Here is a 17696-nt window from a genome sequence, read left to right on the forward strand (position 1 = left end):
GCTGATGGTGGCAGGGTGGGAGGAGCGGGGGGTGGTGACTGCCTCCACAACTGTTTGTGGGGCCCAGGGCAGTCAGTTCAGAGAGCCATCTTGGAGACCTGTTCTCACAGTTGCCTTGTTTGTCCCAGTGTCTCTGGTTCTTGTATTAGGATGGACAGTGTTCTGCCTCCATATGTTCTTAACAGAAAGAAAATACTGTGTATGCTGCTAAAGAAACCAAAACTGCATCGCCCTCCCAGGACAAAGCAAGGTGGTCATGATAATTAATTCATCCCCCCTTCAAGCATGTTTAGAAACAGTGCACTTCCCTTGAAGACAGAAGATTGACGTGAAGGACAGTTTCACATTCAGAAATGGACTTCTTCCAAAAGATGCCCTTGGAAGTAAAGATACTACACAGCAACTTCAAAGGTTGGGATGTCTGTGAGATCTTGGAGGGGCTCCTGTAAAGCAGGTCTCAGCCTTTTATTAGCTAATATTCATTAATGCATTTTTTTAGTCTCCTAGAAAATATTGTAGCAGTATGCAAACTAGAAGTAGGCAGTGCATAGTATAATGATTTACAAAGCACAGACAATAACTTCAAAGAGGTCTAAAATGCCATTAAAATTGTATTAATAGTACTGGGACCTTTTGGCATGTCTACAGGGAGTACAGAGTAGAATTTGAGATTAAGGAAGTACTTTAGTAGAGCATTATAACTACAGGGCAGAACTTGCTCCTTTGCCTCTTCAAAACAGAAGCCTGTGCCCTTTTAACTGTGCATTTTATCAGGAGGCAGCATTGCTTTTCTCACTACAGTACCATATCCTATTTGGTTCCCTTTTGTGTTTATAAACTCTTTTATGATTTTTTTTGGGGGGGGGAGAGGAGGGGGGCTCTTTCATCCTATGATCCAAAGCCACATCTTCAAACCTTAGTAAGGCCAGCAGAAGTATAAAGAGAATTGCTAGCCTGGCTTCATCGGGACCTCTGGGCACCTGATGCAATGACACAAATATGCTATTAACAGAAACCTGTCCCTATGACTTATGGCTCCTCCCTAGCATGAAATGAAAGAGTAGAATAGCATTCCAGCATATCTGACACAGTGAATTGGCTAGCTACCCACCCACCGACCTGCCAGTAGAAATCTGCTCTGAGGAAGCTACATTCATCGTAATTCCAAAGACAGAGAGGTAAGGTAGCAAAAGACTTGCCATCTGGCAAGATTGGAAAAGAGGGTCTGTAGGCATCATACCAAAAAATGTGGGATGAGATACTTAATCATCATGGAGACCAAACCATGAACAACTTGTTAGCTTGTAGAAAGTGTTTCTTTTTTCTGGTGCAAGAAAAGGGTAGTGGCTAAGAGAAAAAAGGCAAAAAAATTGATGTATGGGATTTAATCTTGCATAAAAGCTGATTTGGGTGGGGAAGGGGAAGGGAAGGCAAGGATTGTGGTGACTGACCAGAGTTGGCTTGCATCTGAGTGGACCATACAGGCAGGTACAAAGATGCATAAGCAGCTGATAAAGGAAGAAACTAATGTTTTTGAAGAACTTTCATCATCTAAGATGCCTCTTGCCTTCTTGCCATTCCCACTGGCTCTGCACAGTAACCGCTGGATTCCCCTGCCATAATACTGCAGATTTGCCCTATTGGGAGCAAGTGTTTGTGTTAGGAAGTGTTAGGACTCCCAGCCTGAAAAAGAAAATGACTCCTTCAATACTAGCCTAACTCGTATGTTGGATTGCTGCCACACCACTCCCATTATGAAAAGGGCTCACTGTAATTTGAGCCTTTGTGGTTGAGACTCTGTGAAGTTTTAAATCTTTGTTATTTGCATTTCCCTGCTGTTTTTGTGGTCTTATTGTTCTCACAGTTCGGCAGTATTAGCACTGGCTTTTACTTTAAGGGCAATTAAGTCATGCTTTGCGTAGATTCGGGGGGGGCATGTTTGCGTGCTTTTTATTTGCCCCTCAGTTGATTTTGCCATTTGCAAAATTCATGGCTATTGACATAGTATTCACAACAGACCCCCCCACACAGATAACAAATCTGCCTACCCTAGTAGGCCCTAGTATTTGAATTAAAAAAAAAAAAAAAAAAAAAGTTAGAAATGTGTTCTGAAGAATTTTAAACATAAAGCTTGTGCAGCAAACCCTGAAGATTGTAGAAGCAACTCCTCATAGCAAATACTGCCAACTGCATATAACAATATCATAGAAGTAGGGTCGGAAGGGACCTTGTAGATCTTCAAGTCTGACCCCTTGCCTAGGCAGGAGAAAAAAAACTGGGCTCAAATGACTCCAGCCAGGTATGCATCAAGCCTCCTCTTAAAGACCCTCAGGGTAGGAGCCAGCACCACTTTCCTTGGAAGTTGGTTCCAGATCCTCGCCGCCCTGACTGTGAAGTAGTTCTTACAGATGTCTAATTTAAACCTACTCTCCAACAATTTATGGTCATTGTTTCTTGTTATGCCGGGGGAAACAAGGTCTCTCCCAAACCCTTCTGGTCCCCCCCCTAGTGAGTTTATAGAAGGTCACCAGGTCCCCCCTCAGCCTTCTCTTGTGAAGCCTGAACAGGTTCAGGTCCCTCAGTCTCTCATTGTAGGGTCTGCCCTGGTTTTCCCTGGATCATGTGGGTGGCCCTTCTCTGGACCCTCTCAATATTGTCCACATCCCTTCTGAAGTGGGGCACACAGAACTGGACACAGTATTCCAGCTATGGCCTGACCAGTGTCACGTAGAAGGAGAGGATCACCTCCTTGGCCCTGCTTGAGATGCACCTGTGGATGCACGACAAGGTGCGGTTAGCCCTGCCAACTGTGACCTCGCATTGTAGGCCCATGTTCATCTTGGAGTCAGTAATGACTCCAAGATCCCTTTCTGCCTCCATGCTCTCAAGAAGGGAGTTTCCCCATATTATAAGTGTGCTACTGGTTACTATTGCCTAAGTGCATCACCCCTGCACTTGTCAGTATTGAAGCACATCCTGTTTTTGTTAGCCCACCCCTGTAACCTATCCAGGTCTTGCTGCAGTCTTTCCCTCCCTACTAGCATGCTCACCTCACCCCAAATTTTGGTATCATCAGTGAATTTAAACAGGTTGCTTTTCACCCCGTCGTCAAAGTCACTGATAAAGAAATTGAACAGCGTGGGCCCAAGGACTGAGTCCTGGGGGACTCTGCTGCCCACTTCTCCCCAGGTTGAATATGACCCGTCCACCACCACCCTCTGAATATGACCCTTCAGCCAATCTGCAATCCATCTGACTGTGTAGGCATCAATGCCACAGTCGCCCAATTTTCCCATCAGGATGGGGTGGGAGATCGTGTCAAAGGCCTTGCTGAAGTCCAGAAAGACTATGTCCATGGTGATACCTACATCCAATGCTTTTGTGACCTGATCATAAAAGGCAATCAGGTTGGTCTGACATGACCTGCCCCTAATGAAACTGTGCTGGTTGCCCTTGAGCATCCCCATCACAGAAGTGCTCCATGATGAACTCTTCAAGAAGATCCCTAGGATTGAGGTAAGACTGACAGGCCTGTAGTTGCCTGGGTCCTCCCTCTTCCCTTTTTTAAAGATGAGGACCATGTTGGCTATCTTCCAGTCATCTGGCACCTGGCCTGAGCACCACGAGCGTTCGTAAAGCTGTGCCAAGGGCCCTGCAATAACCCCTGCTAGCTCCCTCAACACCCTGTGGTGGAGAGCATCTGGACCTGCTGATTTGAACACGTCCAGCCCCTCCAGAAGCTCTCTAACCCGGTCCTCCCCAACCTGAGGTCTGGAGGTGTTCTCCTCGAGTCCGTCTTAGATCACGGTGGAGAAGTCCCGGTCCCTGCACAAGAAAACAGAGGTGAAGAATTGGTTGAAGAGGTCTGCTTGCTCTTCTGGCGCAACCACCAGATTGCCTAGAGGATCTTACAGAGGCCCCACGTTTCCCGGTGCTTTCTTCATCCTCCCTATATATTTGAAAAAGGACTTTTTATTATCCTTGATCTTGGATGCTAGTCCCAGCTCTGTGTCCGCCTTAGTTTTCCTGACAGCCCCCCCTACAGGCCCAAGCAGAGGAGGTATACTCCTCTTTGGAGATAGCACCCCCCTTCCACCAGGTGTACACCGCCTTTTTGGCAATTGGGCATTCCCGTACACCCTTGGTGAGCCAGGGAGGCTTTCGTGCACTCCTGTCCCCCTTGTTTTTTGTTGGGATGGTCACCCCTTGAGCCCTGAGTATAGTCTTCTTAAAGAACGACCACTCATCTTGGGCACTGAGCTGCCCTGCTCTCAAGAACCCCAGCGCCTCTCCCACTAATCTCAGCTCATGGAAGCTGGCCATCTTGAAGTGTAGGGCTACCGCCTTGCTGCAGGCCCTTGACACCCTGCACTGAATGGTGAATTCCAGCAAGCGATGATCGCTATCACCCAGGTGGTCAAGATCCTGGAGGTCCCTTACCAAGTCGTTGTCTGTGGCCAGGACCAGGTCCAACAGGGGATTTCCTCTGGTGGGACTGTGCACCTCCTGGATTAAGTGGAGGTCCTGTATTTATAGCCTTTCATCAAAGTAGGTACACAAGGCATTATGGAGAATATGTTCTGGTGATTGTCACTTAAGAGGGGTTTTTCAGGCTCCCCAAAACATCCTGCAAATCTTTGAATCTGTTTAGCTCTCATGGATGCTGTGCAGAACAGATCATTAAGTTAAAATTTTGAGATGGGTTTACTTGGCCTGTTGAAGGCCCACACCACTGTCATACTGCAGCTGCTTAGGCAGTAGTTGAACAGATATTTGGGGGTCTAAATTTCCAGCAAAAGGCTTCATTAGCTAAGGTACTAAAGGGTTTCTTAAAATAAGAATAAAAGTTGATACCATCTGTGAGAGCTGCATTGGCAAATTGCCTGTTTTCCATTAGTGAAAACAGGCAAGAGTCCTTTAAATTCTACAACTTTTTCAGGCTAACCTGTATTGGCCATAGTAACCTATTGTTTACTAGCATTAAAAGTACTCCTTCACTTATGAATTCAATGACTCAGGCCAAGGGAATGTGGGTTTGGTATCTTGTACCAGTGCAGTTGGGAAAGAATATGGTGTTAGTAACTTTCTGAAGATCAGTAAGCCTTGCAGCATACTGTGACACCACTTTTTTTTGTAATAGTGGTACACACATCTGTCACAACAGCCCTTCCAGGCAGTCTTAACCAAATGATTCTGAAGAGGCAAGGGAAGACTTGTATTTGAGCTGCAGAGACAGGACACAGGATTCTTTTATATGGATTTCCAGGAAAAACCCCTCTGTCATTCTGAAGTTTTACCATCACTGCTGAGCATTTTAGGGCTGCAGCACAGTCCTCCCACTGGTCAGTGCTTCTTTCTTGAGCCTGAAAGCAGTATCTCAATTTTGAATTATCTGCTTGTTCTCTAGTTCCAGTTTTAGGTGTGGAAAGGAAGCTGTAGCTGCTGCTGCAAAAATTGCAGCCATCTGGCATTGGCATATCAAATACATCAGCACAGCTGTTGTGTATGCCTCTCTGACATGGTTTCAGTGTGGAGAGCTCTTTCACCCATGATGAACTGTTAAAAGTTTGGAAGTGGTACCAGCCATCTGAGAAGAGCAGATCATGGCATGGTGTGAAGAGTTTCTATATTTTTAGTGTGTGTTTGTGTGTATGCAGTTTCTTTTAGAAACCCTGCTAGAAGGACTGGGTCATAAGTGGTCTGACTTGGTGGGTAGGCCACCAGGGAAGGGCTAGAGATGGGAGCTGGGGGAACCCTGAGCCACACAGGAGCAGGAGTGTCAGTGCAAATTACCAGATCCAAGGTGAGATTGCAGAGGCAGAGTCCAGGTCACAAGCTGAGTCAGGGACCAGGTTACTAAAGCTGAGCAGAGTTCTCAAAATCCAGAGTCGAGAAGCAGAGTTAGAAACCAGAAAACCAAAGAGCACAAGATCCAGAGAGGATTACAACAGTAGATGTTCAGGCAGAACTGTTGGCTGGCCACCAGTTAGCTGCCACTAGTGGACTTAAATGAGGAGACTGCTATCTTCAGCAAAAATCAAGGGGCCTTAACAGTGGCTGGCTGGTTTCTTAGCCAAGGTGGGGCTGGCAACCAGAGCTTCAGGCTGTTGGACCATCTAGGTAATTAGTCCTGACTGGGCTGCCTGTTAGGGCCTCTGACTCCTACTGTGTGCTGTGGGAGCAGTCCCATAATGCATAGGCTGTGTCCCTAGCAGTGCAAAGAAGTATGGGATATTTACCCTCAGTGCTAATTTAATTCTTTCTAGGAAACTCTATATGGAAGCAATGAAATAAAAGCAAGGCGTGGCTATTGCATACCGGTTAGTGTGAAGGAGCTGCTTTGCCAAAGCTCACTTTGAAGTAAATCCCCCATGTATATAGTCCACATGGTTGTAACAAGTCTCCCAAAACATGAGAAGTTATAAAGAGGGCAGTGATCAATTGTTCTCTATGCCCAGTGGGGTTATGCCAAGAAACAATTAGCTTAATCTCTAGCAAGTGTTAACTTGGATATTAAAATTTGTCATGACTAAGGATAGTTATGCAGGCTGCTTTGGGATGTTGTAGATTGTGTAGAAATAGCTAATCATGCCTCAGCTGGGGTGTTGGAGCAGAGGAGGGAATGATGATTAAATGACCTCTTGATAACTGCTGAAGCTCAGCATTTTTGTGGAATCTGTTACCAACTTGAAGGTCCTGAGAGAGGATCCGTTTCCCTGAGGCAATCTGAAATCGAAGCTCCCAAGGAAGACCTAGTTTCTTCCCATAAAAAAAAAAACACTTTAGCATCCCTGATTAAATTCCTACAAAATGCTCTTTCTGTTCATAAACAAGACTTTTTTTCTGTAGACCTGCTTTTTCTTTAGCACCTTTTCCTATATGTGAAACTTCCTAGAAGTTTGTTGTATATTTTTACACTTCAAAGCATGAATGCTTGTATATAATTTGAAACTGGAATGTAACTTTCCCTGAAATAATTTCCTGGGCAGGGAAGAATCTTTTGCTATTCAGATAGTTCATGTAAAGGACATGAAAAGTATTAAGGATATATTTTAGTTGTTTTTACCTGGCTCTTAAGGGACCTGTTCAGCACTGAAAAACAGCTAAAGAATTGCCACTGCACCTCCAATAAAAGGTGCAGATTTGTTGAAGCAGGACTGCTTTTCTAGTTCCGGATAATTGGAAGGGAATTATTCAGCAGGGATCCACCATTAGCCTCACTGACATTTTGTTCACATACTAACGTTGAAATAACTGTCACTGATCTGGTAAAATCGCATTTCTGGTATGGAGGAAAAACAGTTTCTGTGGGGAAGGAACTTTTTTCCTATGATGGATTGTCCTGTGTGACTAATCCTGAAATGCAAAACTTTGGCTAAGTTGATAGGAATAAAAAAAGAAAAAAATGCAAATGTTAAGCAGCGTTGGTACCATCTCTGTTTAATAAAGTACGCATATACTTTTCCAAATGCCTCAATTCCTTTCATGTTCAAATTCTTACCTGGTCTTAATACTTGCTTTTTAACTACAAAATAGCAAAGGAGTTCTAGTTATCTTGCCTTGCTTATGTTACCACATCCATTTTAACCCTGAGGAGATCATAATCTTATGGGCAACCTAAGTTTATTTTAGAGCAGTGATTCTCAACCTCTTTTGTATCAGGACCCATTTGTACACACTGATGGCCAGTTCTGACCCAGTGCTTCTCACTTCCAACCCCCTGCTCCCCTGTGGCTTGGGGCCCCCCTGCCCCACACACAGTTTCCCATGTTTTTCTCCTTTAATGAGAATACGTTTTTAAAATGGGCTGGCAACCCTTTCATGTGTTTTTGTGGCCTACTTTTTGAGTTGCAACCCATGGGTTGAGAAACACTATTCTAGAACATATTGTGCTGTGACCAGTGGGGTCCCTCAAGGCTCTGTCCTTGGGCCTACAGTATTCAATATTTTCATTAATGATGTGGACATTGGTATCAGAAGCAGACTGGCCAAGTTTGACGACACCAAACTCTGGGGTAAAGCGTCCACAACTGAGGATGGGAGGGTGATCCAGGCTGACCTTGACAGGCTCAGGAAATGGGCGGATGAGAACCTGATGGTATTTAAAACTAAAAAATGCAAGTTTCTCCACCTTGGGAAGAAAAACCTGCAGCATCCTTATAGGCTCAGCAATGCTATGCTGGGTAGCACTATGGGCAAAAGGGACTTGGGGGTCATGATTGACTGCAAGATGAACATGAGCCTTCAGTGAGATGCTGCAGCTAGTAAAGCGACCAAATGCTGGCTTGCATTCATAGATGCTTCTCAAGCAGATCCCAGGACGTCATTCTTCTGTTGTACTCGGTCTTGGTGAGGCCACAGTTGGAGTACTGCATCCAGTTTTGGGCTCCACAATTCAAAAACCATGTGGAGAAGCTTGAGAGAGTCCAGAGAAGAGCAGTGTGCATGATCAGAGGTCAGGAAAACAGACCTTACAGCGACAGGCTGAGAGCCATGGGACTCTTTAGCCTGGAAAAGTGCAGGCTCAAGATCTGGTGGCCACCTATAAGTTTTATCAGGGTTTTATCAGTATCTGGGGGAATGTCTGTTCACCAGAGCGCCCCAAGGGATGACAAGGTTGAATGGTCACAACCTCCTCTGTGACTGTTTCAAGCTGGACATGAGGAAGAACTTCTTTACTGTCTGGGTCCCCAAGGTTTGGAATAAACTGCTGCTGAAGGTTGTTCAGGTACCTACTTTGAACGCCTTCAAGAGACATTTCGATGTTTATCTTGTTGGGATCCTATGATCTCTGCTGACTTCCTGCCCCTAGGGCAGGGGGCTGGACTCGATCTTCTGAGGTCCCTTTCAGCCCTAATGTCTGTCTCCTGCCCAGGCAGGGGGTCAGACTTGAAGATCTACAAGGTCCCTTCTGACCCTACTTCTATGATTCAATGAAATATTTGAATGGAAAGAAGTTAAGGCTTAGCCCAGTGATTTTTCAACCAGAGTGCCATGGCACCGTGGAGTGCCTTGATCCTTTTAAGGGTGTTGTGGGCTACCACACAAAGTTATCACTATTAAGTGTATGTAGACATGATGCACAAGATAAAAACCCAGAGATTTCAAATAGGAACCCATTGGGTTAAAGCCATTCTGACCTGTTGTGGTCTTTCCACATTCTTTACAGCAGAGGAATTGCTTTATCAGTTTTCTGTAGTCACACAGGAAGTGAAAATTAAGAGCTGGCATTTTGAGGGGTGTCTTGAGTCTAATGAGGGGATACCCTGAGTCTAAAAAGGTTGAGAACTGTTGACAGCCCAATGAAGTTGTAAGGGGTGGGATGGTAACTTCATAGAAGTGACTGAAAACTTGACAAGCAAATCTGAAAAGGACTTGAGCATTGGAGATCATATTTGTATTTGATTTCTTTTGTCCTTTTAGACTAGGATGTGTCCAGCTTTAATGCCCTGTGATGCAGACCTAGGTCAAATGTTTCCCCACCTTTGGCAGCTTGTCAGTGCTCACATCAGTGATTTTTCTGGAACACAAGGAGTGGCTGCCTCCACTTATCTCTCCCTGACTTGGATTTGAGTTGCCAGTGGTAACTGAATTTGGCAATGTGCAAAACGGTGAGGAGGCTAGTGGCAGTATGTTCGCCCCATGGGTTTTGAAGCCACATTGACAAGCCCCAAAGACTGTGATTTTAACCTGTCATGAGTCGTATGCAGCCTGTGGGCTGCCACTTGGACAGCCCTGCATGAAGCAATATTACAGTTGAAAGATTTCCTCCACCCCATGTCGATGGGGGTGGGGGGCGGTTAACTTTTTTTTGGGCAGTGTGCTACAAATTATCCACATACCTTTTTCTTTTTCTTTTTAAATAATGTATTTCATGTTCCCAGTCAGATTGGTTGAGTAGAACTCAATCATTCCAAAAAGCATATCAGTTGAGCAGGAGGAACTCAGTCTTTCTGAACACCATGTATGGTGCTGCAACTGGTGAGCATCTTCCATCCTGGGCTCTCACCCTGGGTCTTCAGATGCTCCCAAATCCATTGGCAGGCATCCCATATGCAGGCCCAAGCCCAGAGGTCTTGAAATTCAGATACTCCCGACTTGATCTTAGTCCACAAGAGGTCAAGACACTTGATCTGAGCCAAAAGACTGAGTCCCATTCGATCCCCTTCCTCAGCCTGATCTGTTCTTTCTGCTTCCAGCCATGTTCTCCTTCTCTGATTTGCCTGCTCTGCTTTCTGTTTCCTGTCTTTGCTGCTGCTGTACTGCATGTCCCTTCCCTAATCTGCTGCATGCCTTGCAGAGGCTGCTTGTGCTGCTTGCAGTCATCCTACAGGTTTGTCACCCCTGACATATATTTCACATTGTAGTCTATGCCTTTAAAAGTATAGAGGCATAGATTATGGCATAAAAAGGGTAGTAATACAAAACTGACTTGAACTGTTTTTTTCAAGTGAAATTAAGGGAAAATATTTTGCCTGCTTTAGTTGTTCAATGTTATATGATTTCATACATAGACGATCTAGATCTTGTGTACATTTTAACACTTGCATTTGGGGGTATTTGATTAATTGAATATCATAAAGAACTTATTACTGAGACATAAAGAGCCAGTGGAGAGTGTTTGGGAGTCTTTGCAGGGAAAAGTCCATGCTAAGGCATGTTGCTTTTAAGTGGTCCCTTGATACTAAGGTAACGCAAAATTAGAAGCTGTACTGCTGTTCTCTGTCTTGCACTGGCTGCCAGTTACTTTTACAACTGCACTGGTTCTCACCTGGAGAACTGAATTGTTTAGAATGTGGTTATTTCTTAAGCCCAGATTTGTTATAATAACTGTACTAGTAGTTCGGCTATCCCTTGGTGCTGTTGAAGAAATGTGGCTGAAGGAGGGTCCTTTAACTAAATGCTTTGGACAGATAAAGGCACAGTTTCCAGTTTGTAGCCATATTGACCAAAAGAAAAAGGAATCGGAGCTCGTGGTAGAGGTGAGAGAGGAGATTTTACCACACCAAGTCTAATAAAAGATATCACGTCTACCACAAATTCTGGTTTCCTTTGGAGAGAGAAATGTACTTAAGCTGGTAAAAAGGTGGCATGTAAAGATTTACAGCGACATAGCAAACATTATTAGAGACCAAGTTTGTGTTCTCTGTCCTCAATTGCAGTCATGAAAAGAAGTTTCAATTTACTTTCAGTCTGTAAATTAGTGACTGTTGACTAAGATGCTCTTCACTTCTGAGGTTAATGACTGAATCTAAGGGTGACAAAGATGATCAGAAAGGATATCATAGGTATTGCAAATGCCCCTCAGAAGAAAATTGTTCTCCTCTTTCTTGGATCTGTATTGGCAACTGTATGGCTGCTGGTGCTGTGAGCCTATTTGTCAAAAACAGTTAGTATAGGTTATGAAATTAAGCACTTGCATTGTGAAGTTTGCGTTAACACAGCATAACTTTTTTCCTAGGTGGGAGATGGGTACGGATTGCTTCTTGAGGACTTGTGTATATGTGGAGTTACTTAGGAATAGCTGTTGTGAATTTAATCTTGTGCCTGCGGAATGCCATGTGGGATCTTCCTTGAGGGCTTGTGCCTCCTTGCCCTTGTTCTTCCAGCTGAAATAATGGGTAGTGCAAAGGTCATCCTCACTGATGAGCTGTTCTGCCTGCGTATATTTTATTAAACACTTCCTTTATCACCTGGCTTCTTTGTTCAGGCTTGGATAACTTTCCACCTCTTTACACTTGAGCCTCTGCAGATAAGCCTGGTCAAAACTATCTTTCTCTAGGCTTCAGCTAGCTTGTGGCTGTGTTTCTACCTGTAGTACCCATCCCTTCAAGACTTAATGACTCTTGTTTCTGGCGTAATATAGTAGTCTTGTTGGTAAGGTGAGTAACCATTGCAACATTAATATTACACTTGGTTTCATTGCAACTTCAATCAGAATTTGTAGCTTTAGAGAGAAGTTGCCCAAACTGTTAGGTGGACATTAAATACTGGTAAATCCCATGATTCTCAAAGGGGTTATTTGCATAGAGCTATTAGTGGGATTTCCTGCTATTATTCTAGAATTGTAGTGTCTCAAAATCTATGAGCCTGCCCTTCAAGCACCTATACAAATCTGAGATCTGAAGGGAATTTTCTGCTTTTCCTTGCTCTGCGTAAACTTCTTCCATGCAACCTAAGAATGCAGGTTTAGCTGAACAGACGCTGCACTTAGTCCAGGGCACTTAAAATGCTATCAGGTGTTCTGGAGCAAGTTCATAATTTGTTTCTTGAGGTGATAAACACTAGAAAATTTAAATAATAGTTTTTTTTCTTTCCAAACTCTAGGATACCTCTGCCCCTGTATTCAAGAAAACCAGGAATGTTGGGGTTTATAATGTGTAAGGCTAGAGAGGAAAAAGTATAGGTATTTGCCAGCTTATACTACGGGGTGATGTTCTAGGAAGAAGGCCTAAAGCAGTGATTCTCAACCAGAGTGGCGTTAAAATGTTCGTAAAGGTTTGTTCTTTTTAATGAAAACACTACCTGGATAGACCTCTTTCTCTTTAAAATAGCTCTCATGTTTGTGCAGATCAAACACTTATTTCAAGTAATGCTTTTCTTTAAACCATGTTGGCCTAGGAGACTGCAGCTGTAAGAAAATTTGGTTGCAAAAAAGCCTTTGATAACTTCAGAATGTATTCTCAACAGAAGAGAAATACTGTTCCTTACCATTTTTGTTCCATAATGATATGTAATAATGGCAGGTGATGATTCCACATGCCATACCTGAAGAGTCTGTATTTAATATGGGATGTAACAGCAATCTAAAGTCAAGTCTTTCCTATTTTTTGCTGAAGGCTATCCTTTTCGAAGATGCAGAAAAAATGAGTTACCCTTTTGTATATAATTGGAAAGGAATTGTGAACTGATGTTTTTGATAGTTTAGATGCAATATCCTTTTATTAAGAAGTTGTTAGCAAAGCTAGCTACAAGCCTGGTTTTAAATTCATTTGTGAACTGCCAGGATTGTTTCTTTCCTGCCCAGCCATTAAAAATAATGAGCTAAAGGATTATGTGTACATGTGATCCATTAGGTGGTATCTGTTGCTAGTTTTTTAATGATGGGAGGAGGAGAGGGGGAGAATCTGACAGTCATTATTATTTCATATTGTAGCTGGTATTGCAGGCTCATTTAATCTTAGAATGTGTTTTCTAAAACAACACAAATATTCTTGTATAAGAATTATGCTTTCATAGTGTAAATATTGTTTTATTACTATGCACTAATACACCTTATGAATCAAATCATTATTAGGTGTAATGCTAAACCCAGTTTTAATGCTTTTTTAATAAGTGAAATGAAGATTAAAACAGATATTAGGATGTCTTGAAGTTACTCAGTCTTGATTATGCTCAGTTATGGTTCCAGTGTGTGTGTGTGTATGTATGTATGTATGTGCTTGTCTTGGCAGCATAGATAGTAAAATTAGAACTATTTTAAGTTTTTGCTCTAACTTACAACTTCGCTTTTGATTCTTAGGTTGCACGTCTTCAACAAATCCCTAATGGTGACAATGAGACAATGATTCCTGTACTGTCCTCCAAAAAAGCAAGTGAACTGCCAGTTAATGAAGTTGCAAGCATTCTTCAAGTAAGTTGTGAAGACATTAAAGCCAGACTAACAGCAACTATTAAACAGGTTTATACAGGGAAGATTCTGTAATTCTTAGAAACTACTTTCTTTCAGTTTAATACTAACTTTTAGTCATTTTTAATGAATATCATGTTTTAAGCTCTAGTGTTTGGAGAAATCTTTCTTTTAAAATAAATTGTAAAATGTAAGTAGGCTTATGTGTATCTTGAATATTTTTAACGTTAGTAATGTTAGTATACTGTAATCCAAAAAAGCAGATGCTTTCACCATAAATTATTAGTACTTACCCAGATAAACAGAAATACCTTGTGTCCTCCCCCCGCCCCCTTCAGACCAAGAAGTCTCATTTAATCTTCTATAAATTTCTTTTCAATCTTAAATAATCTCATAGGCACACTTCTAAGGTCATGTACATTTATGGTAGTATGTTTCAGTAAAATTCAGTGAAGTAAATTCTGTTTAAAAAAAGATGAATTATTTGGATGTTGGTTTTAGATTTGCCAGTTGACTTGAGAATACTTCTGTATTTTGTCAAGAGTTTTTCGTTGTTGTTTGTTCTTCCTCCCAGTGGAAGCCCTGGCAGAAGAGCTCTTTGAACACATTCTGAAGGATCTGAGTATTTCAGACAATTTTATTTGCCACAGTAGCACTTAGAAGTTAGCCAACTTCTCAAGTAACAATTTAGAGGAAGGTCAAAGAAAGCTGTCCCCTATTTAGGTTTATGGACCTATAAATCTGGGGTTAACTTTCAGGGCACGTTGTCCTTCTATGTCGGTAATCTCAGCGGTTGTTCTCTTGGGTTAGTGCAATGGGGCTACCTTTTGGCCCACATGGTACTGGGCTGAGCCCCAGGTACCAGGATATGGCCTCGTTACGCCTCCCTGGTCTCTGTACACCTGGGTTGGCCCTGGGCTGCTTCTGTGGGCCCTGTACAGCCTGATCAGGGCCACACCATCTCTGCCTGGTCCTGTGGAGCTGATCTAGCATGCAGGATCATGCTATCTGATCCACAGGCTTCCTGACAGATCCAGAAATTAGGCAGCAGGGGAGCCACCAAATTTTTGGACCTGTGGGAAGCATTGTGGACAAGATAATGTGGCTCTGTGGGCTGGATACAGTCCACAAGCCAGGGGTTAAGCACTGGGCTAGTATATGAAGCAGTTTTTTGGGAGTTTTGGAAGCCAATAAGAGCTTAGGACTTTCAGAAAATTGTCTCCTTTGAAATTCTTGCTTAGCTATGTTGCTGTAATTGTAGCCTAATTCTCAAGAGCCTGAAAGCTACAAATGGTCAGCAGGTTAGTCATCTGGCTTGAGGTTTCTACAGAAAGGAGGTATAAGTCTTTATGGACATGAAGCAACATCTGCTATTCTAGTGTATTTGTAGGATCTTGGGTAGACCATCTTTTTATAATCTGCAAAGTTTCTTTACCTGCTGCTACCATGATGAAAACAATTTTTTTATGCCCTTCTCATTACTATGCGTATAGTCTGTAATTATCCTGTACATGTTTTAATAGGCTGATCTTCAGAATGGCCTAAAAAACTGTGAAGTTTGTCATAGACGGGCATTCCATGGATGGAATGAGTTTGATATCAGTGAGGATGAGCCACTGTGGAAAAAATACATTTTACAGGTGAGTGTTGTGTTTCATCCCTGCATTTCTAGAAGTATTGCCCTCTACTCCTTAGGTCTCTACTTTTAGGGACATATTATGGAAAGGGAAAGTGGGTAAACTAAGTACAGTGATTTAAATTTATGGTCCTGTAGTAGAATATAGTTGGTATATTGAAAGGTCTTTTATTCAGCTACTTGCAGAGCCTCTGACACATGTTACATTTAAAACGTGATTAACAAGTTAATTCCACCTTAAGTAGTAACTGGCCGTGCGTGCAACTCGATTTAAGACATGATAATGCAGTAGTTTAGGAACAAAGTTATTCCATGTGTATGTAACGTTACATTTAATCCAGCATTACAGTATCTTATATAACGTGGAATAACTTTGGCTTGCTTGTATCGCACCTTAAATTGAACTTGTGGCCAGGACCTGCTGCTCAGTTGGGCAGTGCACAGGTTTTGTACAACTCCTGTGTGCATAGGGAGGCTAGCATTAAGCTGCCACAGTATATGGGGAGCTATAAAACTATGTATGTTGAGCTGATTGTCTGCTTGGGCCAAGGCAAGTATGAACAAGGTATAATCTCCAATCCCAGAACTGCATGTGCTGCCATGCATGTTTGGCGTGGCAGGTTGTATCATTGTTGGGGTTGAGATTTAGATCCCATCATGTCTTAAGTTGAATGTCTGTCGGGTCACAAGTGTCTTAAGTGAATGTTATTTTTATATTCAGTCTGCATTTAGAACTGGGGCAACAGAACTGGGGCTAGAACAGTAAAGAGATTTCTGGATGCAAAGATTTGTACATAAGATTTGTCCTCTGTGATCAAATCTGATTAGATATGAACCTATGTGAACATTGGATAAATTTTCAAGCCCTACTAAAGTACAGATGCCTTAATAGGTAAGGAGAGCTAGACAAGGTTTTGAGGAGTAAGACATGGGGACAGTGCCCTGCTGTGAATACTCACTTAGGGATGAGAATTTTGCTGTGATATGAAACAATGCTATCAAAAGAAGGGCTGTGTTTTTTGTCAGTCTTGGCTTGTTGGGTGTCTGAGCCAATATGTCTCTCTCTAGTGTTCTTCTCCCTTGTCTAAATTATCTGTTTTCTCCCCAAGTAGGGTTGGGATTGTTGGGATTGGGTTTTTTTTTTAGGTAGCTTGTTTTGGAACAATTTAAGGATGTCCACAAGGCTCTGGTCAGTTTGTTTTTTGCAGCTTGTCAGAGTAGTGGTGCAACTAAAAGGATTGCTGTACATTTTACTCCTGGGTGATAGATGGCTAGATTCTAGAACAGTGGTTCTCAGCTGGGGCTCTGTGTGCACCCCTTAAGGGTACTGCACTGCCTGACCCCCATGTAAGGAGGGAACTGCTTTTCCCCTTTTGTTCTGTGCATCTGGCACCTGATGCCTGCAGTGCTTTGAGGGCTGCCTGTCTTTTGGCCCTTTCTCTCAGCAGTGCCCATGCTCCCAGCAGCTTGCTCTGCTGCAGGTAAATGACAGCTGAATGTGGGGTCAGAGCTGCACTTATGAATCTCAGCTCATCAGCTTCACTCCTTCCATGCTCCCAGAGCTAGGGAGGGACCACAGGGGGAATTCTCAGCATGTGACATCCTTAAGGAATAGCCTTTGTGGTGAGAGGTGCCCTTACTTCCTCAGGTACAGATATAGGGAGTAGGGAGGGGGCAGCAGTGCAAAGAGTAGGTCCTTCCCCCACTGCTCTTACCTGGCGCTAGGAAGATGAGTGAGTCTCACTTGGTATGCCCCAAAATTCAGAAAAGTTATGGATGGGTATCTTGAGGCTAAATAGGTTGAAAACCATTGTTTGGGACTGTTGAGCTTGGCATTGTTTCAGAGGCATAGCCAATACTCTGCTGCTGGCAGGAGCAAGAATGTAATTGTATACCATCTTCTTTCTACCATTACCTCCCTCTATTCTTGAAATATAGTGGATTTGGGTGGGGTGGGGAAGGGAGCAGGAGGAGCACATGGGTTGGAAGTGTTCATAGGTTTCAGCACAAGGAATTCTGGTAAACAATTCTGAGCTTTGAGTCCGCTCAGGAAGTTGCTATCAAACAGAGGAAATGCTAGGTTTTTTTAAGAACTCACTCACTGCTGTCGGTATTTGTCGTTAAAACTTTCCCAGATGTAGCAGGCATATTCTTCCATTTCACTTAACCCTCAAAGTTGACTTCATTCAATCAGAAATAGATAAGTGGATGCATTGGCTATGGACAATACCCAGATTAAGGACAATAAGAAGTCCTTTTTTAAATACATGGGGGGTAAAAAGAAGGTCCCGGGTAATGTGGGACCCCTGCAGGACGTGTTTGGAAATGTGGTCATCACACCAGATGGCAAAGCTAACATGTTTAATGATTTCTTTGCCTCTGTCTTCCTAAGTAGGGACCAGAACAGCCACCTCCCTGCTGGGCCCCCTC

General features: G+C 43.0%; 1 protein-coding gene across 2 annotated transcripts in view; it reads left to right on the forward strand.

Annotated features, from left to right (window-relative positions):
* The window catches only part of ATP2C1 (ATPase secretory pathway Ca2+ transporting 1), a 100687-nt gene that overhangs the window by 37032 nt on the left and 45959 nt on the right, over window positions 1–17696 (forward strand). For both annotated transcript variants that reach the window (XM_019536765.1, XM_019536773.1), the window contains exons 2-3: window positions 13523–13633; window positions 15154–15270. In XM_019536765.1, coding sequence (XP_019392310.1) covers window positions 13523–13633; window positions 15154–15270 — 228 coding nt within the window. The remainder of the gene's footprint in view (window positions 1–13522; window positions 13634–15153; window positions 15271–17696) is intronic.

This window comes from Crocodylus porosus, unplaced genomic scaffold (assembly GCF_001723895.1).
Source record: "Crocodylus porosus isolate Cpor-Errol unplaced genomic scaffold, CroPor_comp1, whole genome shotgun sequence".
NCBI lineage: Eukaryota > Metazoa > Chordata > Crocodylia > Crocodylidae > Crocodylus > Crocodylus porosus.